Below are 24,670 nucleotides of genomic sequence, written 5' to 3'. Positions count from 1 at the left end.
TATTAGTCCAGTGAATCCTGTCCAGTTTCTCTGTACTGCCTATCTAATTTTGAAACTGAATTATTGCTGATAAATCTGCAGTATGATAAAACTTTTTTTTTTATATATTGATGGGCAAATAATTGAGACAAATCTGACATTTTGTACCTAGGTCTTATGTTTTCTCTCAAAATATATCAATTCTTACATCCCCAGTAAATAGGCAGCGCATAAAGAATGGATGCAGGATTTGCTTTTTCTTGTCTTTGATAAGAGACAGGAGCGACATTGAGGAATATGAGTTGAGCGCAGAAATGTCTTTAGCATTGAAAAAAAAAAAAAAAAACTGTCTTGGGATTCCAGCAGGAACCAAATGTAACACCAGAACTGGCAATGAAAACAATCTGAATCCTACAAAAATCCTTTCCCATCTATGAAAAATGTTTTACTCTATATTGGCACTGTTTCACCGCTGTTTTCACACAAGCCCAGTCGCTTAAGGAGGACAAAGTACTGCTTCATAATTTCAATCTCAGTATGTGCCTTCATTGTGTTTTATTCATGATAGAGTGATGTGATGAAGACGTCCCTGTTCCACTAAAGTGGAAAAGCCTGAGGGAGCAGCAAAAGGGGAAATTTTGATGCTTTTTGGACAAGCCTTTGATAAATAAATGAAATGCCAACAGGGCCAACAGAGCCTTCTGGGGTCTAGTCTAAGCTGATTCCTTGATTTTCCTGCTTGTACTTAAGAGTGAATGTTAGCCTGTACAGAAATGTGGTATTCTAATATATCACAGTGAATTATCAATAATCTGTTTGAATCTATGCTCGGAGTGTGCGTAAACAGAATTTTCCATCCAAAACGTTTAGATTGCTTAATGTATGCTTGTAGATATTTCAGCTCTTGGATAGATAGATATTTTTATTTCTTCATGAATTATGACTGATATGTAAATTCTTCGAGCAGCACGGTTTGCAAAAGACAGGAATAAAAAGATGCATGTCATTTTTGCACTCGAGGATGTATGAGAGTGATCTCACCATGAGATAATATGGCGAGGTGACGTGTTTGCGCATGGCCGTGGCCGGCACCCATTGTCTTTAGGGTCATGACAAGGTTGAGCTGCTTGCTCAATTGAATTTGGTGTGGTGGATAGGGGTGGCAGGAGCGGATCAGGCCGTGGTTGGGGGTGGATGTCGAGGGGCGGGGGGGTGGGGTGGGGTGGGGGGGGGGGTCACAGGGTGAGTTGAGTGGCTTGCCTCATTACTGTAAGGTCTTTTGCGTGCCTGAGTGGCGCTGGAGCGAGCTGATGAGCAGATGTTGGACTGTTGCTTTTAATTAAATCCCCTTGACCTTTGTTTGGGTTATATTGAGCGTAAGCCTGCATTCATGTTTTTCTGTAATGCACAGATTCATCAAATAATATTGCAACCTTGGAGCTTTGCCTGCCAGTCTCATTTCATTGTGAGGTTCAAAAGCTTTTGCGAGTCTAGCATCTTTGCTCTGTTGTCTTTTTGTCATAGATCTGTCATATGTTGCTAAGTATCCATAAACATTTTGTACACAGATTTACTTTTTTACAGATTTATTTTTGAACACAGAATTATGTTTCCTTAACACAGATTCTCAGAAGATGATCCACAGTCACCCAGCAGAACCCTTCTCCCATCAAAATAGTGAAGCCAAAATCCCTCTGGGCACCGTTAGTCCTCAGCCTGTGTACCACCTTTTCACCTCCACCCCCATCAGCACCCGCTTCAAGAAGCCAATCTTTAAGGCGAGGGGGCCTGGTAATGCCATCCAGCACTGTGAACCACCTAACCTTTCTGAGGGCAAGGAGAATCAGGAGAACTCCCTTGCACAAGAGAGGAGGCAGGCATCTTGTCCAGAGCAGAGTGCCGGAGACGGGTCCAATGAAATGAAAGTGGCACCTCACATTCTGGCTCATGAGCTCTCCGCCGTCACAGCTCCTCCCAGCTGTGAAAGTGAACCACCTTCAGTAGACGATCCAGAGGAGGACGACCAGACTGCCTTCTTTACTCCAGAACTTTTTGAGGATGAAGAGGAGGAAGGCAGCCCACGGAAAGAGGGGGAGACCGAGTCACCTCCCAGGACAGTTTTAGGGGCAGGCAGTCCTGCCCCGCTGTCGGAAGATCTTTTTGGCTCAGAGCAGGCCCTGAGGGAAGGGCAAGGGAAAGCCTTAGATGGCCGGAGGGATAGTGCTCTTTCAGTCAGTGAGGACAGTGCAGCGCAGGAACAGACAACCAGGCATGATATACAGCAGAGTGGGAGCAAAAGTAATGACCAGGCCAAAGAACTGTCACATGGACAGAAAGAAGACAAAGGACAGAAGCAAGGTGAGAAGGGAGAGCAGGCGGAAGGCCAGAGCAGACAGGAAGGCAGTAGGCTTCATAGACTGTCCAGGTCCAGACAGAAAGCTCCCTCCACTCCATCAGGTAAACTAACAGCCTGGTTTCACAAAATTTAGTGAAAAGAGCACAATGTCTTAAAATCCAAATAACATGCTCCATGCACAGAGAGAAAAACGTTTTGCCTCCACGAAAGGATTACTTTGGGGGAGACACGGCTAGAAACAGGCAGTAGTTTGATATTGTAATATTCTGGTGAAAGTAATGGTATGGAGTTTGGGGTGCCTAACCAAAATCCTTCACCTGAGTTGTTTTACTTCCCTGTAAAACAACTCAGTGTGTACATGGCTGTGTCCAATTTGGTGCTATTATCACATAATCCTTTCGTGGTGGAGGAACGCAGTCTTCACATTGTGTCCACAACACGTAATCACACCATTTTGTTTAGACTGTGTTGTAAGGTAACCAACTACGTCACAGCTACGCCTCAGGCAGCTAGCCCACACATTACCATAGATGACTAGGCTTCATTGTGGACTCAGCCAAGCCAGCCCCCATCTCAGATCAGCTCCTACTTATCTAGTGTGACAGCATGGCCTTATTAAGGCCATTAAGGCTGTCTAACTGCTGCTATCAGTTAAAAACTGCATAACTAAACAACGTTATTTAAATTACGGTGTTGATTCTAATGTGCTGTCGCTTTTTTTTGGCTAATCATTAAAATGCAAGAACAAATCTGCCTTTTACTTTTCTTGAAAAAAAACACTTCATTGTTCAGTTATGTCTTTTAATGAGATACTGTGTGTTTAGTTTGGTGAGGAATGTATATACTGTAGACACGCCTGACTTAACCTAAATAAGAGACCTTAATTTTTGCCATTGAAATCACAACCTTCCAAACATAATTATGTGCAATATACTAGAGGGGGATTGGTGTGTGTCTGTGTGTGTGTGTGTGTCTTCGCCTGTGTATGCATGTTATGTGTTCAGCTGCAGCCATTTGTGCGACTTCCAAGTAATTTGTTCAAATTTGTTTATGCTGGCATTCATTTGAATTGTTGAGTCAGAAAAAACAAATAAAATATTAGCATATCATGGATAATGTTTTTTTTCTCATCATTTTTCCTGCAATGATCTCTCCTTAAATATTAACACCCTCCAACAAAGTTGACATGTTTGTCATGTTTGTGGCCCAATTTCCTCACATAACAGCAAGCAGTGATTTAGATTGGACTGTACGATATAGGTAAAATATACTGCCAACTGTCAACTTCTGATATAGTTATTTAAAGTCTAATTACATTTTTTGACAGTAAAATACCCTCACAACCCCTATTACAACAGTATATAATAGGAATATATTTACCAGCTACAGTGGCATAACCATATGGCTATGTGTCTTCAAAGGTAATTTGTTTGTGAACAGCAATGACAACCAGCATGAGATATCGCTTTGTTCAGTGTTCTTATGCCTTGTTTTTTTCACAGTAAGGTTGACTGTTAATTCTTTCAACCACAGCATATGACGGAAATGTAAGGGTCAAGTGTTCTCTCAGCCATCTAAATGGATTGAACTAAACCACAAAAATTGTAACAAGTTTCCTTGTTTGTAGTCCTTTGATGTTATTTCTCCTCTTTGGCAAAATAAATGTCATTCAGATTTAAGCCTTTCCATTTGTAATTTTCTGATGGTAAGGAAAAGATGATTATTTGTGGCCTTAGACAATTTGTAATCATGATTTTAATGGCCATATTCTGCTGTTTGAGTCTGAGGAACTGCAATCATTTAATCAAGCCAATGCTAAATGCAGAATCATGAAACAGGGAAAGGTGAAGGGAGATGGGAAAACTAAACATGATCGGACTGACGTGATTTGACTCGTTACAGTACAAACTTCACCAATGTGTGATTTGTGCAGACGAGCAGAGAGTAGACAACTATTCCATTAAAGCCTTCCCTTGCTCATCAGTTGCCTCCCTCTGACCCTTGTATATGTAATCGTGCATGGCTACTCGTTAACATCATTATCAAAACACAGAGCGTGGAGAGGGCAGCAAATGTGTGTTAAAAGCACCCTAATAGGGAGTCACCATCACTGGAAGACTCGGTAATGGCTGCGGATGGCTCTCCGTTTTATTTCATTAGCCTAATTCACCCTTTTTTCCTGACCAACTCATTAAAGCTTCACTAGGCAAGATTGCTATGTAAAAATGAGCTACTGTATAGGGACTACAGGGAGTACTTAAATATATGACTTGGTTTAATTGATAGGTGGAGGCTATGAAGCCAACAGTGCAAGGAGAGTTGATCTTCGCCAGATTCAGACCAGGAGCACCCAGAGGACGAAAGACCAGGCCAGAGCAGGTCCTGATTTAAAAGCATTGGCCCTGGGGATGAAGGGCAGACCCTCCAGAGCCAGATCTGCTAGATTGCCTGGTCCAAAATCTAAACAGAAATTAGGACAGAAGGCTTATCATGCACATCACATGCCAGAGGTCCAGGATGAAGGCCAGATGACCTGCCAAGAGGGCATGCTAACCTTGGAACCAGGTGTGAACTCCAGAATGAAGGATTCAAGAAGGTCCTGTGTGGACGTGAGAGCACAGAAAGCTCTAGAAAAAGTGCCTGCCACCCCTGTTGGTCCCATCATGGCTGAATTTGACATTGTCACTCCCAAGCACAAAGATAGAGTAGGCCTTCAGGATGCTGGAGTAGCTGGGTGTAGTCCTTCTAGTCCACCAGTGGATGGTTCTGGAAGTCAGGGCACCATGCCAATAGGTAAGCTAATCTGTACACAACATCATATAATAGATAGTATAGTCCTGTGGATGTGAGGTTACCTTGTTCATGTCTAGCCCTACATTCTTCCATGCCTCTAAGACACTTTGGCTCAAGTACACTCTGCGAAAATATGTGAACGAGACACAAGTCAAGCACTCTTTTGTTTTTTCTACATTGTTGGCTTACGATACACCTGAAGTCATAAATTTCTAGGAGACAAATTTGACAGAGGGATAACGCAACACCATCTTGTGGACCACTTGCATGTGGAGTGGTTGGATGTGTTGAAAATGTTCAGCTTCTTTGTCACCCCACTTCGTCAGGCTCTGCTGGACATTGTATTTCATGGGCTAAACACGTTAAACTTTTTTAAACATTTGTATTTTTTTATTTTGACTCCGTTGGACTGCTATGCAGTAATCGAGGGTCCGTCCTTGCGTCAACAATGACCTGCTTCAAACGTTTGCAAAATAACGCTATGTGCGCAACTTCGTCTGCTGATTTGATGTACCGTCTTACTCAACGCAATCTTCACCCTCTCAACAATGCCCTGACTTCCGACAGCTGCTGCGACCAAGTTGCTTGGGATGCAGCATGGAAGCATATTTCAAACAAAATTAAACTGCCAGGTTTGTTTTAGCATTGTGTTAGGTTTTCTGTTTATCTGAAATTGGAGTGCGTTCTGAAGTTACAGCGCATTTCTCCTAATGCAATTGCTTTGCGCCGTTGTAGTGCATTTATACCCGTTGGCCACAGTACTAATGAAGAATTTGGAAAAATCCAAGGTATCCGTCATCCGTAGGCCAACGGAACCGACAGCCACAGGAAGTTGCTGGTCCATTGCTGTCGTTGTTGTGAACGAGGCGTTATCGCTAACCCTAACCCTAACCCTAACCCTAACTCTAAAGAAGGAAGAAGGAAGTCACTGCTTAGATTCAGCAATTTTGGAAGTAATTGCTTCAATGTAAAAGGCGTTGAATGTTTTTGAAATAGAATGTTTTTGTGAGTCGGGTTTTGCCGGAGTATTGCTGTTTCTATAGCTCATTTATGCATTTATGTCGAATAAAGTAATACAAATATATTACAATGCTTTTTTTCTAATCAAGCAATAAAAATACAGAGGACCTGCAAGCAGAAGCGCAGGAGGGTTAACAAGGCCTCTCCAAAAAGAAAGGTGAGTGGCTGGTGCCACTGCTACGGCAGGTTACTATAGTGTTGGGGATCCACATTTGGTGCCATGGGAGAGTAGTTTGAGCAAAGGGAACGAATGTGGCTTTGGCATGTAATTTCTCAAACGTTATTTCACCTCTATTTTTCTTTGTGCTGCAGTAAAGGAGTATTGCTATCATAGAATCCTTCATTAAAGTGTACAGTGAATGTAATCTAAACCTTTTTCACATAATTTAGCATTTGACTTTTTGTGGACACTTTTATACACAGTCTTATGTGCTGCCCCCATGGGAATCAACCCTTTACACTGCCTGCGTTATTGCCATGCTGAACATGTTAAGCTATGCAGAACCAGATCCTTCTGTTTTGTGCAGGTGCAAACTTCTCAAAAAACTTTTCATTTACCTTTTATTGCACTTACAGAGAATGAAAGGCCAGAAACTATGTACTTTGGGACTCCACTGTGCTATGTGTGAACAGGAGCTCCTTCCTGTGGCTGAAGGTAATTGCGCCGCAATCCTTGTAATGTTGCAGTTCAGTTATAATGGATCCACAATGTAAAGCATGTAATTTCTCAATGTAAGTACGCTTGATATTTTTTCACTGACATGTGATTTCATTTTCAGGTGTGTTGCGAAGTGCTGTGTGTGTAATTGAACATCTAGCTTGCCTGAGAAAAGGCAGATTTTGGCCTGTAGCAACTACAACACGCCATTGCCAATGCGCACCGCACCAGCCATCATTTTTAGACAACTCAGCTTTACTGCTGGTAATCCAAAGCATCTCATCTCTACAGGCCCTAAGGGATACTCTGCAACCTTACAGTGACAGTTTAACTGGTGAGTCGACAGCTATTTTGTTGAGATACCATTGCGGAATTGGTTGTGGAAATTTGAAAAAATTATAATAAAGAATACGTTTTTTGGCATTTTAATCCTATGTTGATCAGTTGTTGTTTTTTTTCATTTTAGTTGTCCTTAGGTCAGATCATCAATCTTCTAAGTCCTTTTTTTTCTTCAAATTGCTTCATCATAGGAGTTTTCCAACTTATAAAAACATCCTCCGTTCCTGCAATTTATACCAAATACCTTGACATTTTGCCTTTTACTGTTATTTTCTCTGTTATATTATATGTTATATATTCGGTATTTATCAAATTGTGGTGAAAAAAATATCCGCATTTCACTTAACCAAAAACAACTTTTAATATTCAATTGGCACCCATAGCAACAATCTAGCCCATAAGCTTGAAACCAAAGTCATTTTTAACAGTTTAGCTGTGAAATACAGATCCTTATTGTATTAATCACAAAGAGAGTTTAATATATTCACAAATATGAACTTGTTAGACCTAGACTTTGATTCTTTGCACATTGCTGTTGTTGCCTAGGTTGTCAAAGTTACCTGATATTTTCAGTCTTTCTCATTCATGCAGCATATAATGGCATCTGGAATGCTGAAGAGTGCTCTATTACCAGGTTTCTGCAGTGCAGAGGCTGTTCGTCTCAGAGCCCAGCTCTGTCTGCAGCTTTCATTGCAGCTGAGATCCAGTATCTTCGAGACCCGGCTCAAGATCAGGTAAACCATCAATGCGAACCAATAGTTTGTGAAGTCTTTGTCATTAGACTTTAGTGTTCTCATGTTCGTATGATAATAGTGTTTTGTTACTGTGTGAAAGGAAAATATGAAGTGTGACTTTGCTTAGGGTGCTGGAACATGCTAGCCTGGTTCCAGACTCCTGAATCTCGTCCCGCCCACTCTTTAGATTTTGTTCTGGAGCGATTCAGAGAGTCTGGTGTTGCTCTAGTCAACAGCTTGTTCTAGATTGGAGAAACAATCGAGCCAATCAGCGCCTTTTGTGGGTGGGACTAAAGTTTGAACCGTTCATGCAATGGTTTTTCATCAGCGTTTCGGCAGAATATTTGTTGAAATCACCTGCTTAACCAACATAGTGTCTTTGCAAAGGTGATATTTTTTGTCAGAAATGACCAACATTCTTGGTAAAGTTGTTAAATACGTCCAGCATCAGTGTGACTCAAGTAACGTCAGAACAGCCGGATATGTCAATCACTAGAGATTGGTTCGGGGAAAATCAACCCCACTCACACACAGAAAATGGCTAACATGGAGGCAATCTCAAGCTGAATAATGGAGTGGTAACGAAATGGCCATTCAGTCTGAATATTAGGCTAGGAACATGCTGAAAACAGCAGGCCATATGAACATATAGCCCGCACACCAATCTGCTCCAACACATCTCTCTCCAATTAAACTGTCATTTCTAGACAGCATTAGGGATGTGAACTGCAGGTGCGCACACTGTGCCTAATGTAACTTAAAGGACCAATATGTAATATATTTACTGTACTAAATCATAAAATGACTGTGATATGTCAGCAGAGATTATGGAAACATGCTAAGTTGAAATACTGGCTTCTCCGATGTATGTATGTTCTCCTTTGAAATTTCCGTTCCGGAGCGGAACGTCTGTTTGTGTTTTGGCCTGTGTGATCCCGCCCACTGCCCATTTCCACAGATATTATTGGTAGTACCATTTCGACACCCCGGGTTGCCAGGCAAACACAGCGTGCTGCAGCCATGGAAGCAAGCAAACGAACTGTATCAACAGAGATAGATTCTACCCGACCTAAAAAGCCTCGGCATCCTTCTAAAAAGCTCCATGACTTGAGACGTAGTAAAACGCGGGTAAATATTGGAGAGGCATTTGAGGGATGGAGACAGCTTAGAGCCCAGAAGGATTTTAACACCCAAGGCTGATTATCTGAAGTTTACTTGTGTCCTTGTGGAGAAAGTTCTTCCCAAGTTGTCTTGGAGAGAACAATCTCCTGAAAGTAAGCACAGAGAAGCCTCCTTTGTGGTTTGAGATGGACAGTGTTCTTCACATTGCGCACATGATAAAGACACAGCTGTTCAATTTTATTTTGTTTCATCAACCGGCCCTGTACTGTAGACTACAGCGCTGCTCGGACTGCTATTTTCATATTTCACTCTATGAAAAGGACCCTTACCATTACTTCTCACATTTGTACAATATTGATATTTATTTTTCCTTTATTTTTATAGGCAATATTACACAATAAAGAATATATTCTTTAATTGTGATCTCATGTCACTCATGGGTAATTATATGGTTGGAATATTTGCTTAAGCAACATTAGTGAGTTTCGCTTTCCTTTCCTCTTTCCGCCTACATGATCAATGAGCTGTTAGACCTGACATAGAATGAGCACTGGCTAGTTTTTATCTTGAAGGTTCCTTTTCTGTTAAAAAAGTGAAAAATCACTACCATCAAATACCTTTGCACTATTACTTGTGTGGGGCATTTATCCATAGTATCCAAACTCTGAGCTCAAATTTTGGAATACACTTGAGGGAGCAAAATATTTCCCACAATGCATTGTTTTAGCTTGCAAACAACCCTGGTCACTACAGTGGTGAAAATGGACCATAATGGTTTACAAAGCCGCTGATCACCAAGCAACCAAGTAAGTGTGTCTGTATGTGTGTGCATGTGTTTGTTTTTGTTTTTTTATCATAGCATTCAGTATAGGGATAAGATATGTAGGTATATTTTTTGCTAGTGGTAGCCCAAAGGTTGGAGAAGCAGGCTTGTATAACCGGAATACCAAGTAAGAAAAATCAATGTAATGTTTCCCCTTCCTCAACAACTATCAATCAACAACAAATCAAAATGTAAGGGAAGTAAGAGTATGGTGAAAAGTGTGAAATAAAAATAATAAAAATTGTTTTTTAGACAAATTTAAAGATATTGATTCGGTTGCTCTAATGCTTTGGGGAAATATTCCAGTCTCAGTTTATCCACGGCAAAATCCCAATCATTCATCAGTCTGAACTGGGACCTCAGGAAGACCAGATGCTTCTGATTAGATGATGTCAGGGACCTAGCAGCCCAGGTGTAAATGATGTTAACTTGTGTTAATGTCAAGCAGGGCTGTGCTGAAAAAGAGTGCACATGCTCAGCAGGCGTTCCCTGGATAAATAAACCATCCTTGCCATTTGTTTGCATGGGCTGCTGTGATACAGTGATGTATGGTGATGTTTATAAATCTTTTTATGATCGATGTTAGACAATACTTAATCTGGCATTTTATAATAAATACTTTTGTTATATAAATAGCGAATCTACACACAGTAGCCACTGTATTAGGCACATCTCCATTTAGGCAAACAGCTCACTTCTCCAGACAATGAGGAGTGTAGTGACCAATGTAAATAAAGTATAAAGCACACAAACGGGACCCAGATGTTCAGTTACTGTTGAACTCAGTGTTAGAATGGGCAAGACGTGTGATTCAAGCGCATCATGAACGTGGCATCGGTTCCAGCATCTCAAAAACAGCTGACCTCCCGGAGTTTAACAAGGATGACGCGATAAACACACCCGGACACCTGCAGTCCTGCTGGTGAAACCGCTGCGTTCATAAGAGAGGTCAGAGAAGAATGGCAAGATTCGTTCAAGCTCGTTCAATAGGTTGTCCACAAGTAATCTAACAAAATAACTGCTCAGTACGACAGTGATGTGCAGTAGGACATCTCAGAACATAACTTGATCTTTGAAGTGGATGGCCTATATCAGCAGAAGACCATGCCAGGTTGCACTCCTGTCAGCCAAGAACAAGAAGATGAAGTGGACACACAAACCAAATTGGTTGATTGAGGAGTGGAAAAACGCTGCCTGGCCCGGTTTCTGTTGTGACATGCCGATGTCGGTGTCAGAATTTGGCATAAACGGCATGAATCCACAGATCCATCCTGCCTGGTGTCAACAGTACAGGGCATACAGTACAAGTTTTCCTCATATTAGGCCTCTTAGTACCAACGGAGCAGCGTACCTAAAGATTGTTGCTGACCTTTGTGATACTTCTGGGAGGATAATGTGCCATGTCACAAAGCACGCATGAACATGACAGTGACTGTAGTTTACTCCAGTTGCCTACACAGTCCACCAGATCACAACCAGATAAGCAACTTCGGGATGAGGTGGAATGGGATGTTGCAGCATGAATTTGTCGCCACAATATCTGCAGGCACTGAGTGACGTAATGGAGTCAGCATGGACCAAGATCCCTGTGGAACGTTTCCAGCACCTTGTGTTGAATTACAAAAAAAATCAAAGAATTCAAGCTGTAATGAAGGCTGTTTCCTCTCGTCTCGACTATTGCAATGCTTTATTTACCTGCCCCCGACAAATTCACCGTTGCTAGGTTGCAACTAGTCCAAATGCTGCTGCATGATTACTAACACATACAGTACTACTCGTAGATCTCACATCACTTCAGTTCTGCTGAAGTGATGATTCTTTTAATCGCATACAAGGCCTTACACAGTCTTGTGCCTACTAATATTTCTGATCTGTTAAAACCCCTTATGAAACCTCACGGCCTCTTAGGTGCTGCGAACATGGGTTCTCGCCGTCCCTCTAGCCAAGCTTAGAACAAGAGGTGATTGTGCTTTTTCTGTGTTGGTCTACTGAAAGCTTCAAGAAGTACCTTAAAGCTCACCTTTTTTAATTAGCTTTCCAGCTATGAATCATGATTGTGCCTTTTTCATGCTTTTACTGTTTTTGTTTCATTTATACTGACCTTTTATTTATTCGTGTTTATATTTCTCCTCTGTTTTCTACCTCTGATACTCATACTATTATTTCTCTGTTTTTATTGCTTGTTTTACTCATGTTATTTATTATTATAATAAATAACAATAATTATAATTGCTTTCGATATTGCCCTGTTTTAAATTTTATTCTGTATGTGTTTGTAGTGCCTTTTTATCTAGTTGTTTTCCATTTCCGTGAAGTACTTTGTAATCTGTTTGAAAGGTGCTATATAAATAAAGTGTAGTCCTACCCGGTACTAGCTAGGTTTACCTAATAATGTGGCTACTGGGTGCATTTATCTACAGTATGCAATATATTTTAAGCTATGTTTGCTAATGATTGTATTTTCCATAGAAGAGATGAAGGAGGCTGATCAACTAGGGAGCCAGAGAGCTGAAATCACATGCAAATAAACTGATCATTAATTAGCTCTATACATAAAACCTGTGGGTGTGAAACAGAGAAGTACCTTATTTATCTGAACCTTAGACATCTGAGGACACCAGTAAACCAAGCGATTCTACACTTTGCGATTATGTTTGGAACAACACACTACAAGATTAAAAGAAGAAAAATGACAGACAGACAAAAAGACCAAGCACATTTAATTTCCAAAAAATAGGTAAAACGTAAAAATAGGTAAAAAAAAAGTGGGTGTTTTTGCACACAGATTCCACTCTTCTGTGTATTACCTTAAGCAATATGTACTTTTAGGTGTACCATTATATGCCTTAATGCACTGAATTTAAAATAACCATCTGATCTTATTGCCGTCTTGCCTCGTTTTTTAAAAGGGACTGATGGCTCCAAAACCTGAAGTGTTGAATGAGTAGCAAATATGACAGATGGAGGTGGCATTCTGAGCTATGTCTGGCACAGACATGCTGTAATAATAGTATTATGTGCTCAATGATCTATGTCCGTGTCAGAAAAGGAGAAAATATTAAAGTCCAGCCAATGAGTACATTGTTAAATGCCCCTTGATAAACCCTCAGGACTTCTGTACAATTGCCAAAGTCAGTGTACTGTTTTATTTTGGTGTTTGTCATTTGTACCTCCATCTCCTGCAAAGCGACCACATGCTGTGCCATGAGGCATTGGGGTATTTCAATCAATACCCACTCCCATCCCTCCCATAATCCGATTTACAATGGCAGCAGAACTGAGACATGGTATAACGTATCACAGCTTCCTGAAATGCCTTAGCCGATTTTTATGTCTTCATTGATTTGTAAATCCTTAAGCTGCTTTTTTACCGTTTGGTTTACAGTCAGGAGATGCCTCCCAGCTATCTTGTATCTGTTAATAATGGCATGTAATCATGTGCCAGTTAGTATGGAATGACTTTGCCACAAGTTTTTCATTGGTGAATTTAAATTTCCTGGTCCTTTCGATTCTGTTTGAGAGGGGATCACACCAAAGACAGTTGAACTGAAAACCATAGATATTTGTTAAAAAAGATTTTTGGTTGTAATCAAAAAAACATTTTGAACAGCTGTGTTCCTTTGTGAAGTAATGGAAAAAAAAAAAAAAAAATTTTACATGGCTGGGGATTTTAGTAAAGTATAAAATCTAGCTTTTATTTTACTGTTAAACGTATAAATGGCAAGTATAATGCATAAAAGAAAGTTCACACTTTTACAAAGTATGTGTATTTGGAGTTTATATATCAATCTAGGATAGTGGATGTTGGTCTTATTTATTGTAAGAAGATTCTTTGTGATACTGCACATTAATTTTGGAATAATACATGCTAATACAAACACTTGTTTTTTTTTCTTATTTAAGTTTATTAATATGTTTTTTTCTTCGTGGCAATAGTTTTAGTTTCAGTTAACTATAATAATCCTGGTCCTTAAAAATGTTACTTTGTGGACAAATGGAAACTATTAGAGTTGCCATGCAATATTTAATGGAATACTAATTACTATTTCTTATTGTCCAACAGATTGTCATATGTCAAATACTATTTCTTATTGTCCAACAAATTGTCATATGTCAAATACTGTTGAGATTATCACAGGACCTGTCAGATTAAAAAGATTAACCCTGATCGACTGGTCAATTCAGGTTAAACTGAAACTTTCCAAACTTTGTGGTACTTTCTGATCTGAGTTTTCTACTCAATTTGGTCTAATCTTTTTACTTAGGGTGAAAACACATAAATCTTCTTTCAGATTTTTTGAACTACTGAAACAAATTTACTTTCCTGGCCAAATGATCCAGATGAAGGATGTCAGGATTGTCTATATCCTCTAGTTATTTGGGAAGGGTTAATTAGGGCTAATTGGTTCAAACTGTTGATTTGACTAGCTCCGATTATAACAAGTCGGACATGGCAGCCCTCTGTGAGACGCAGGCTGGTTCACCTCCTCTGACCTTTGTTGGAACATCTTGGTGATAATGAGTGGACTGTGCCCTCATTGCAAAGTCCTGGTCGTATAAACATGTTTCAAACTGATACAAATCGGATTGTCTGAGCAGGAACAGACAGCTTGACCGTTAGCTCATATGCTGACTCCCTTTCAGTTTACAGTAATGGGAAGATGTTCATAGTTTGGGGTACTCAAGTGAGTGGATTATTGGGGGATGGGACACCGTCACAAATTGTAAAGTGGGTGCTGTTACACTGTACCCTCCATCAGTGCAAGGCAACTGTGACAAAAACGCAAAAAATATTCACAATCACGACTTGATGATAGAAAAAAAAAAATACAGGAAGTGCTATACAGTATAGCTTCAGTATGGCTTTTTGGCCATCTGGACGACACAGTGTGAATCTCTCTAAACCCACCAAACAAATGCACATCTCTGCCCCCATTCTGCTGTGAGGAGTTTGGGATGACACACTCTGGTCCACACGTTGCTGTTTTTGTACGCTTGCATGAGGCCTTCCTGCTGTTCCTGCTGTTCAGCTGTGAATTTGACACCATATTGCACTTAAACCTTTGGAGTCTGTCTGGGTGCAAATACCAGACATCTAAACTCCAATCTGTATGAAGCCACGTCAACAGACTACAACACTCTTGGCGTGGGGCATGACACACTCCAACAAGTTTACTGGCATCATCAACCACTATGATTTCGACCTGTTAATCTGATTTGTCATTGTTGTCATAAGCTTTCCCCAACGTCTGCCACTTTGTCGTCTGTGCCAAAACTTGCCACCCCTCATCCCCCTAACACCCGCTTTTGTTGCCCCTTCAAATCTTTACATCTGAACTGGCCATCCGAATATATAGTTATTGGAGGAGGCATTATTACTCATTTCCAGATAATGGGAAGGCACGCAGACACCATGTGTGTTTTAATATGCTTTGTTATAGCACAGAGGAGATTTGAAGCTTGCAAGCTATAGTGACCTCTAATAAAAGACAGTCCTCATGCCTGAGTGGATATTAAACCTGATTATTTTCATCTGAGCGATTTATTTGTATTACACAATGAATTATATTCTGTAGCTCCAGTTTTACAGAAAGCTTTTATAATTCATCCTTTGATGTGAAATTTAAAAGTTTGTAAATTCATCATGAATAAGTTATTAGGTCTTGTATTAGATGGCTCACATTTGAACTAAGATGAGTAAGAAGATGTTCAAAAATGTCTGTCTAATTTATGTCATAAATTTCTGCAGTTACATTAAGGGTTATGTTACCATTTAGGCCATGGATAATATATAGTGCATGCCATATTAAAGCCATTCACAGTCATATTACTAGGCGGTCATAACTTGGCTTGGGTCATTGATAACATTATAGAACTGAAAATTCTGCAGTTCAAGATAGAGCCATGAAACAAAAATCAAAAGGCTCAGTGATGCCAAGGGGCAAAAATGAATTGATAACCCTCCTTAAAGGAACAGTTCACCCAAAAAAGACAGGTGAAGTTTGTTAGTCCATATAACACACAGGGAGGTTGCCAGCAACTCCGTAGCAGTCTTGTCCAAAACAACTTAAGTCCATGGGGACCGTTTTTTTAGTGGTCCAAAAAGAGCAAAAAATGACCATAAAATTGCTCCATGCAGCTTGTGAATATAGCAGCTCAACTAGATCAAAGCACTGGCCCTGTCCAGACATCATAAATATTACTAGAGTCAGGTAATGTAGTTTTTACCTGAATGATTCAGTGATTTCAATCTCGTTCCCGATCAACTATATTTGCCCAGTGGGAGTAGCCTATTGTTACCAATCAAAACACTTTTTCAGTAAAGTCTCACATCCTCTGTCAATTGTAGAACCGTCCGGATGTATGTGATTTATAAATTAAAATTTGCCTACTTTGTGCGATAAGGGCATTTTGAAATCTGATGGGAATGATACGCCCCCTCAGTAATTTATGGGACTGATAAAGTAATACATGTACGCAGTCCGGAGAGTGGGAAACCTGGCGACAGTGCCAGTGCCAGCCGGGACAAAGCACCAAATCCACGGACTGTCCTTGGAAAATGGGGGCAGAAAAGTCACTTGTATTCTGCAATGTTGCCCAGTCACAGGAGCTCAACCCTAACCCTAACCCATGGACTGCAACTGTTTTGGAGATGGCTGCTATGGAGTTGTGCTGCCTACCTCCCTGTGTGTTATATGGACTAACAAACTTCACCTATGTTTCAGCTGGCTTGAGAGTAATTAGATAATGAAAGAATTTTCATTTTTGGGTGAACTATTCCTGTAATTGTCCTGAAAGGGTGCTACAAAGGCATGGCTTATCATAAATTGGCCATGACCCACAACAGTTTGTCTAATCATCAAGAAACTTGATACACTTATTGAGTTAAAGGATATGTTTGACGATTTTGGACCTACATATAATTTGTCTCTTACATACTTGTAGTACTTGGGCCCACAGACAATAGAGTCAGCTGTTTGTTTAAAGGCGATCCCTGTTACTAACCTCTTGCTGCTAACAAGCAGTCCAAACAGGGTTTGTGCCAGCATTTCATTTGTGCAGCATGAAACCAAGTGGTTCCAACTTTTAGTTAGTTGAAAGTGAAATGAAATTGAATGTATTGAGAAATACATTTTAAAAATTGGAATGCCTTTTTATGAGAAGCCACACCCACAGCCAGGACCCCTTTGGCCAATCGGTGTTCTTCCTTGCCTCATGACCAAACTTTCCACAAAGTTTCATGCAAATTAGTTCAGACAGACAGACGGAACTGGACGAAAACATAACCCCGTCCAACTCTGTTGGCGGAGGTAAAAATTCATAAATAAAATAGCAACTAGAAACTGAACCCTATCGAGTTAATAGCTTTCTCTTCAGCCTTTAACTCAGGGATGGGCAATCGCTGTGAGGGCAAGAGTGTGCAGATTTTCATCCCAACCAAAGACTACACCAGATGATTTCACTGATACTTTCTCCTCTCTGGTTGAAGGTTTGCTGATCAGTGAAATCAGCTTCCCTAGTCTAGAGTTGGAATGAAAACCTGCATTTGCTCAGCCCTCCATGGCACATGGTTGCCTGTCCTTGCTTTAACTCTGTCCAGGTCCACGTGCTTGTAGAGGAGCTCTTTCACATTTAGAGCTGAGCTTTGTTTTCTGGATATTGGACTTTCTTACTGACAAATCCCAGTGTGTTTGGGTTATTCATATTCACTCATAGCATCCCACCAGCTTCTCTCAGGGTTGTGGTCTTTCTTCCTTCTTGCACATGTTATACACCAATGACGGAGGAGGAGTCTGTCCTCTTTTATTGTATCCCGACGGATTTTGGTACCTTCATGTTTGGTTATGTTTACATTTTATACAGCTGGCACGCTAATATGCCATCATTTCTTACCGTGCTCCCATTGGTCACCCACAGGAATAGTGGAACTGGTCATACTACACGAATATGGACCCAAATTTCTGCCAGGACTTTGTCGGAACCTAGGACTCTTTTAAACCACTTTTAAACTGAAGCAAAGCAACCAGGGATACAATTATCACCACTGCATTTAGATTCTTTAATTTACACATGAAATGATGTAAGGTGTTGTGCTTCTATGAGAACTTGTGAGAAACCTTTTATTGCACTCTGTCAAGCTGTTGACTCCTTTTTCTGGTCTTATCAGCTGATGTTGGTCTATATGGGTACTGTATATGTTGCAGCAATTTTGAAGCTTTCTTGGCTGACACTGCAGATGTGCATTTGTGACATTGTTTTTGGTCGTTAGATGGGCCACTTGTTCACTTGGCATTATTCTTTAAGTAGTCTCCACTTTAAGTAGTCTCTAACACAAAGGTTAGAGAAGCAACTCCGAGGTGTAAATGTGTGTAATTGTATGAATATGAATCTGGGCGGTGCTGAAAAAGCATGTGTGCTTAGCAAAACCCATCCCTGGATAAATAATGGTTAAAAAAACAGTTTCCCAACACTGGTATTGATTGAGGGACAGCACAATAAATGTGTGCCATTGCATAAGATGTGATACGTGGCCACTGATGAAGCATGCAAGTGGACCAAGTATTTCTGTTGTTGTTTCGGGATTCATAATAAGATCAGAAAGAAGTTCTAAATATTTACTCTTATCTATTATTTGCCCTCCAATGGAAAACCGATACACAACGCTTGTGCCTTATAACAAAAGTATCTAAATGTATATATCCTGTTAGGAAATAAACAGCTAGTATTTGAGCACTGTGGTACTTAAGGTGACTAGCTAATGAAATTGATTTCTTTAAGCGTATGTAGCTTGATCTGGATTGTTTGAGCGGATCATCTTGTAGTTGGGGATCTTTTGCAATCTGTCTGCTGGAGCAGCTGTTAGAACTTGGCTTGAGTCATAGGTTTGGAGCCCCTTGGATAATAAACCCAGATTTATTTCAGAGGGTCAGTGGAATTAGACACCTAATCTGCCTATGTGATTTTATAAGTCGACTAATCTTGATATAGACATCCGTTGTTTGGGCTCATCTTCGTGTGCTTACACCGTAAGCTGGCTAATACTATAAGTGTGATTGTGGCAACCATTTGTCAGCTGAAGGCCTGATGCCTTTTTATTTGTGCATATTGTAGTAGGGTCTCAGCAGGAGAGCAATAAGAACTGGCAGTTAGCCATTTCTGCAACCTTACCTCCTTATGGTAGAACACTGATAAGAAATTCTGATCCATTAAACTACTTAACTACTTTGTTCAGTACTATGTTTCTTTTTTATTGTGCAGTGTAGTTGTAAATATTTTTCTCTATTTACATCCATAGTGTGAGGTTGTGTGTGTGTGTGTGTGTGTGTGTGTGTTCATGTGTGCGTGCTCGCGTGTATGTGTCTCTACTTGCAGTGAAAAGGCAATTTATGCAAGATTCTCAGTTATATCAGTTCAAGCACTCTTGTACTGATTTTATTTTCCTAATACTAGGCATGGAAACAGGAAGATATAATTACCTTGCTCCATTTTGTTTGTCTATTTTGTAATTTCTTTATTGATTTTTTTTAATAGCGGTGATATTATCCTTTTTTCAATCAATACAATTGAACTTCTCTTATTGGATATGTTTTAAGAGGTTTCACTCTCTGCCAAATTAACGAGGTGATAACACTGATCCGCGCTAGATAGAAGATTAAATGAGAGTTAATGTAAGTATTCATTTATAACCTAGACTATCATTTATTTATTTTTATCTTCTTATGCATACGCTCTCTGCACAATGCTAGCACCATATTAGGAAGGCAGATTTGTCTCCAAGGGTCAGTTTCATGGCATTGTCAAGCAAGAAGTTCAAGACTACCTTGATATTAATGGATCCCTCTGATTGGGACATCTGAGTACTTGACCCGATGCTCATTGGTTTTGAAGATGTGAGCGTATGCTGGCCAGACACTCTATCATTCGTGGTAATGTGACTGCTTCAAGAGAAATCATACACTGAAAGGCCATTGCATAGTTTATTTTCCTGAGATCCTCCCGGTGAAACGAGGCCATCATGGATAACTCTAAAACTTGACAGCTAGATTAGTAGGCCTTTGTATCAAACCTCTTTTCATTGCCTACCCGCTCTTAGTCGCCATATATTTTACTGAGCTGCATAGTTTGCGTTACCTGAAATGATGGTATCTCGTAAATCTGTCCCGGTGAAACATTTGCTTCTCATTTGGAAACCGCGTTTGGGTTCGACTTGAGGTTTTGTTGTAGGCGGATGACCTCTCTAGTTTAAAGCAGCGTTGCATTAGCGTAGGTATGCTCCAGAAATAAAGTGCACCGTCTCCTTAGGATGTACTGAAATATTAGCGCACAAAAGCTCCGTGTAGCCTTTCCTGAGCCGCAGACCCGTCTCCTGTTGAGGAAGGAGAAGGTGGAGATCATGGAAAGCACTTTAAAGGCGTCCTCTATCTGCCGTTAGGTGGTAAATTACCAGGTGCCAGAAGGTCTGGCTTGGCTGTGAAGATAGCGGGAGACCTGGCGGGTATCAGAGCAGAATGTACACTCTACAGCTTTCAGCCCATCCCAGCGCTGAGCCTATCTGTAAATCACATCTGTATCAGCCTGCCTTCGAGAGCGAAAGAGTTGAAGAAGTGATTTGTGAATGTGACAGAGACTTGCCTCAGTGCCCGCGAGTTGATTTGGTTGCATGAAATGAAATAGCTCGATCAAAGGGACAGTGGGGAAGAACAGTTTGAGCTGAGGTGTGAACGCAAGTTGCTGGAAGGAGGATGAATATTCAGTCAGCCTCATCCATCATTGTCTGGATGAACGTGACTTTTGATGCCTTACGATAAACCTGAAAAAATTAATATGTTAGGAGTACAGTAATGATCCCCAGGGTGAAGTTACTGAAAGCTGCTACTGCACACCCTCAGCAGATGTGGGGAAACTCCCTCGGATATGCTTAAACACTCCCACGTTTGGGAATCCTTCTGCAAATATTTCGACAGATCAAACATGTAACTTCTCACTCATCTCCCTCCAAACGCCGCTGCTTTTCTCTCCCCCCTGAGAATGATGGATCGCATTTCTTTTGACGCGAGGTGTGGGTGAAAGGTGAGGTGTAAAAGCTGGAGCGACTCTTTTAAATGTCATGTCAGAAAGCCAAGTTCGAATTCGGGGGCTTAAAGATATGCAAGGGAATGTGTTTGGAAATGGGAGGAGTGAAGGGCGCAGTGCCGTTGGTGGTCCGGACCTGTGTAAATATTGTAAGTGCCGAGACGCGGTGTGTCAAAACACGCCGCGGCTTCAAGAGGTCCGCTAATGAATGCGGAGCCCGTGAGAAATGCACCTTAGCGGGTTGTTTATGCAAATAGAGGCTGCAGTGGTACCGGACAGGGCATTGGACACCGTGAACCCAGCGAATATACAGGTAAAGCACACAAAAAAAAAGTTCTCACAACGTACAACGCACTGTATCCTTCCACTTTCCAATTAGCTCACACCTATTCCCATCGCACACAAACACATCGCCGCGTTGAGGAAAATCCCAGCCGAGTAATGATGGGAAAGTTCTTTGTTCTGGCCTCTTAGCGGGAATCTATAAGTGCTGACAGACAAGACTATTTAAGAACAGGAGCTCTTAAAATCAAACAAGACACACTCACTCTGGATTTCTGTGGCAACATACCCGAGAGCTTGCCCTGACTCATCACACTTTCAAAAGCTCGCTGGCACACCTCGTCGTGGGAATGGCACTTCTCAACCCATCTCTGTTTGAACAGGTTGATTCCACTTTCCCCGTGCTTTGCATTCGGCGTTCAGCAGCCTTTCCGATTGATAATGAACGCCGGCCGAACGCACAGGCCCGAACTTCAAAATGTGTTACCAATGAATAGGAGTCATATGTGTGTGCGCGTTATGTGCCTACCGCTTCCGTTTGAAGTATGAATTAATCCAGTTTTATTGTTGACACCCTGGCAGGTTGGCTAAGGGAAAATGCCAGAGGTGAGGACAGACAGGCATCAGTATGACTTGCCGCTGAGCCCTATGGTTTTCTTTCTGTCAGTGTTTTCAACATCTCTCAAACATTTGGGTGGCATGCCTCTCACTTTGCAGGAGCACCCGAGTGTTTTCGCTACCCTAGATACAGATTTAGATTAAAAAAAAAGTAACATATTGTGTCACATTGTTCTGCTAAAATGTGTTCATTGGCTGATAGAGGGCATATAGATAGAGAACACACAGTAGCTGATGAAATTCGAATACCTCTCTGAGCTAATATACACACTGGTATTAGGTTTTGAATGCAATGCAATTTTATATTCAGTAGGCGCTGTTAGTCATCACTTACAAAAGGATTATGCATCTACTGACTACACATTGGTTATAAAAGCATAAATCAGGATCACTCTAGGGTTAGACTAATATTGGCTTGCTGATATATTGGTTAGCCAATATTGGCCTTTTATCAGATATCGAATATTGTCTTGTTTCAGAGGCATTTTCCACCCAGACAACAACCATATTCTAGGGAAAACAATGAATCCTTGTAATTTCATGGGCATAAAAAATGTTGAATTTAAAGATATCGACACAAAATATTGGTGACAGCTTCAATATAAAAACCTTGGTGTCCGACTCAGCTTTCAAAAACCCATGTCCGTTGAACCCCGGATCACGTGTCTTTATGCCGGTCCTTGAGAAAGTTGGGAGTTGGCGAGGCGCGGTGTTGATGATGCAGGTGTCGTCCTCTACAGACTCTCTCACTGCTGCCAGTCCAATAGTGATTCAGTCACGCATCAGTGTGCACCCTCCCTCTCTACACCCCCTGTTCGTGTCAGAAAACAAAGGCCAGGGGCGTCCCCACAATACATAGCCGCTGGGGCAACCGGGACAACACCTCTAAAGCAAACAAGTTTACCCACTCTTTATAACAGCAGCATAATGCTCAGCCTTTGTCCCTTCCAATCCTCCGCCCTGGTCTTCCCGCTCCGCAACAGGTGCCACTTGAAGTTGCTTTTCTGATTCATTGTTTCTTCTACTCCAAAGCCCATCTCTTTTTATATTTGCCCTCCTAGCAGACTTTGTAGGTGACTTTTTCTAAATGTACTTAACAAAGCTGCACCCTTTGATTTTGGTGGTGCGGTGAAAGCATGGCTTAGCAAGTGTGTGTGTGTGCACTGCTGCTTTTATGAAAGGCCACAGGTTCTTATTGTGAAAAATGACACTGCTCCATCTCTGCCCTGTGTTTTTTTCCTGAAAGTAGTGTGGGTGAGAGAAATCACAGTTGGATGTGATCAAAATAATTTGAATTTTCAATGTTTGAGCTCCTGCTACACTTATTCCCTTAATTTGGTAATTCAAACACTTAACCACATTAGCTGTATCATAACTCATATTTTCAAATGTGAGACCCCATTTTGTAACGGCAGAGCAGTGACTGGGTTCTTGAATGCCTTGAATTTAACTGACTGATCCATCACACAAACCCCATTGACTTGTTGATATGGTTTGTGAGGTTACATTTTGAGGTACATAAATAATCGGATAAATGGAGAAAATGGAATCTGAGCTTGGAATTTTCTGGCCTTATATTTTATGTGATCTGCCAGCCAGGAGCGACTCTGTTTGGAATATATTCTTTTGAATGTTAACTGTGATTGACAAGTGTGTTGTAATATCAACCAAATAGAAAAAAAAGTCTAGTCTAGTCAAGTATAAAATATCATCACATATGGAAATATTGCTAAAAGTTCCATAAATTGATTTGGTTGGGTAATTCTAAAAAATAATTGACCAGAACACCCTACCATTTAGTAATAAAGTCTCAAATTATATACCTATTAGACATGTGTTTTTTGCTGATAAGTAAGGCATTAACAAAGCCAGATTTTTAAACAGACCTTCATGTGGTAGGAGGGCCTTCAAACAACAAAAACCCAGCCTCGGCCCGCTCCTGTGTTTTTGAATGCAGAAATCTCCGCAGCACGTGCGCCGAGGCCGTTCACCTTGTTTCACTCACTACCATTCAGGAACCTCTACTGATATTTACTAGTCATATTATGCTTCAGGAAAGCAGAAATATTACACATTTAACCTTTTAAAAGACCTATTATAATGTGAAAACGCGCTTAGTGAAGACAAACAAACCCAAAAGTTGTTTTCTGAGACATTATTATAAATTGTATTGCCTTTGTGCCTCATTGATAATTAAAAGAAAAAGTAAGTATTGTCTGTGTGGATCTAGGAAAAGGTTTTTGTGAATAATGTTCATTTTACCCTTAATTTTAAAAGTTTGTTGAAGGAAATTGTTTAATATTTTACCACAGCGGTGTATGAGCTCATTTTCTTTGATCAGCTGAGACTCATCCAGAGCTAATGATCGCTTGGTGACCATCTCCCATGACTTATCTCAATAAAGTCCCGGCGTCAGGGTGTAACAGGACTTTGAGTTCACTGAGTTGCAAGCATTGCAATTGTGGCAAGTACATACAAAGAAAAGGTTACACAACAAGATCAGTTGGGTGAGAGCTTTTCCTTTGACACCGAGTTCACACAAGTTCAAGCAAAGGTCAGTTTTAATTAGTTAGCATCATCAAGATTATAAGATTAGTTTTTCTTTAATCATCTGATACTCATCCAAAGGTGATGAAAAATCATTCATGTTGACATATATTTGTGTTATTATTATTTGTATGCTGGAAATAAACCAGTTGGAGCACATATATACTTGAGTGCCTTGTGTCTTGCCCCTAACCCATCACTTAGCTCACAACTTAACCCCCAATGACCCAATGTGCGTGGGATCATGGCCTATATAGAGTGTGTCCACTAAGAATATTACCTTCATTATGTCTCTCTAACGGTCCTCAGGGCCTGCCATATAATCA

The 24,670-nt window shown here is 40.7% G+C and overlaps 1 protein-coding gene across 1 annotated transcript in view; it reads left to right on the top strand.

The window, feature by feature from the left end:
- Positions 1-3,410, top strand: part of brip1 (BRCA1 interacting helicase 1) — a 42,013-nt gene extending 38,603 nt beyond the window's left edge. Inside the window, exon 21 of the mRNA XM_071524189.1 lies at positions 1,603-3,410. Coding sequence (XP_071380290.1) covers positions 1,603-2,468 — 866 coding nt within the window. The 3' untranslated portion in view covers positions 2,469-3,410. The remainder of the gene's footprint in view (positions 1-1,602) is intronic.
- Positions 3,411-24,670: the final 21,260 nt, after the last annotated feature.

Source organism: Centroberyx affinis, unplaced genomic scaffold, assembly GCF_046629955.1.
Source record: "Centroberyx affinis isolate AG114_WGS23_722 - 3 ecotype Tasmania unplaced genomic scaffold, CSIRO-AGI_Caff_v1 ptg001164l_1, whole genome shotgun sequence".
NCBI lineage: Eukaryota > Metazoa > Chordata > Actinopteri > Beryciformes > Berycidae > Centroberyx > Centroberyx affinis.
The sequence above is the reverse complement of the archived record's forward strand: the minus strand, read 5'-3'. Positions and strand labels throughout refer to the sequence as shown.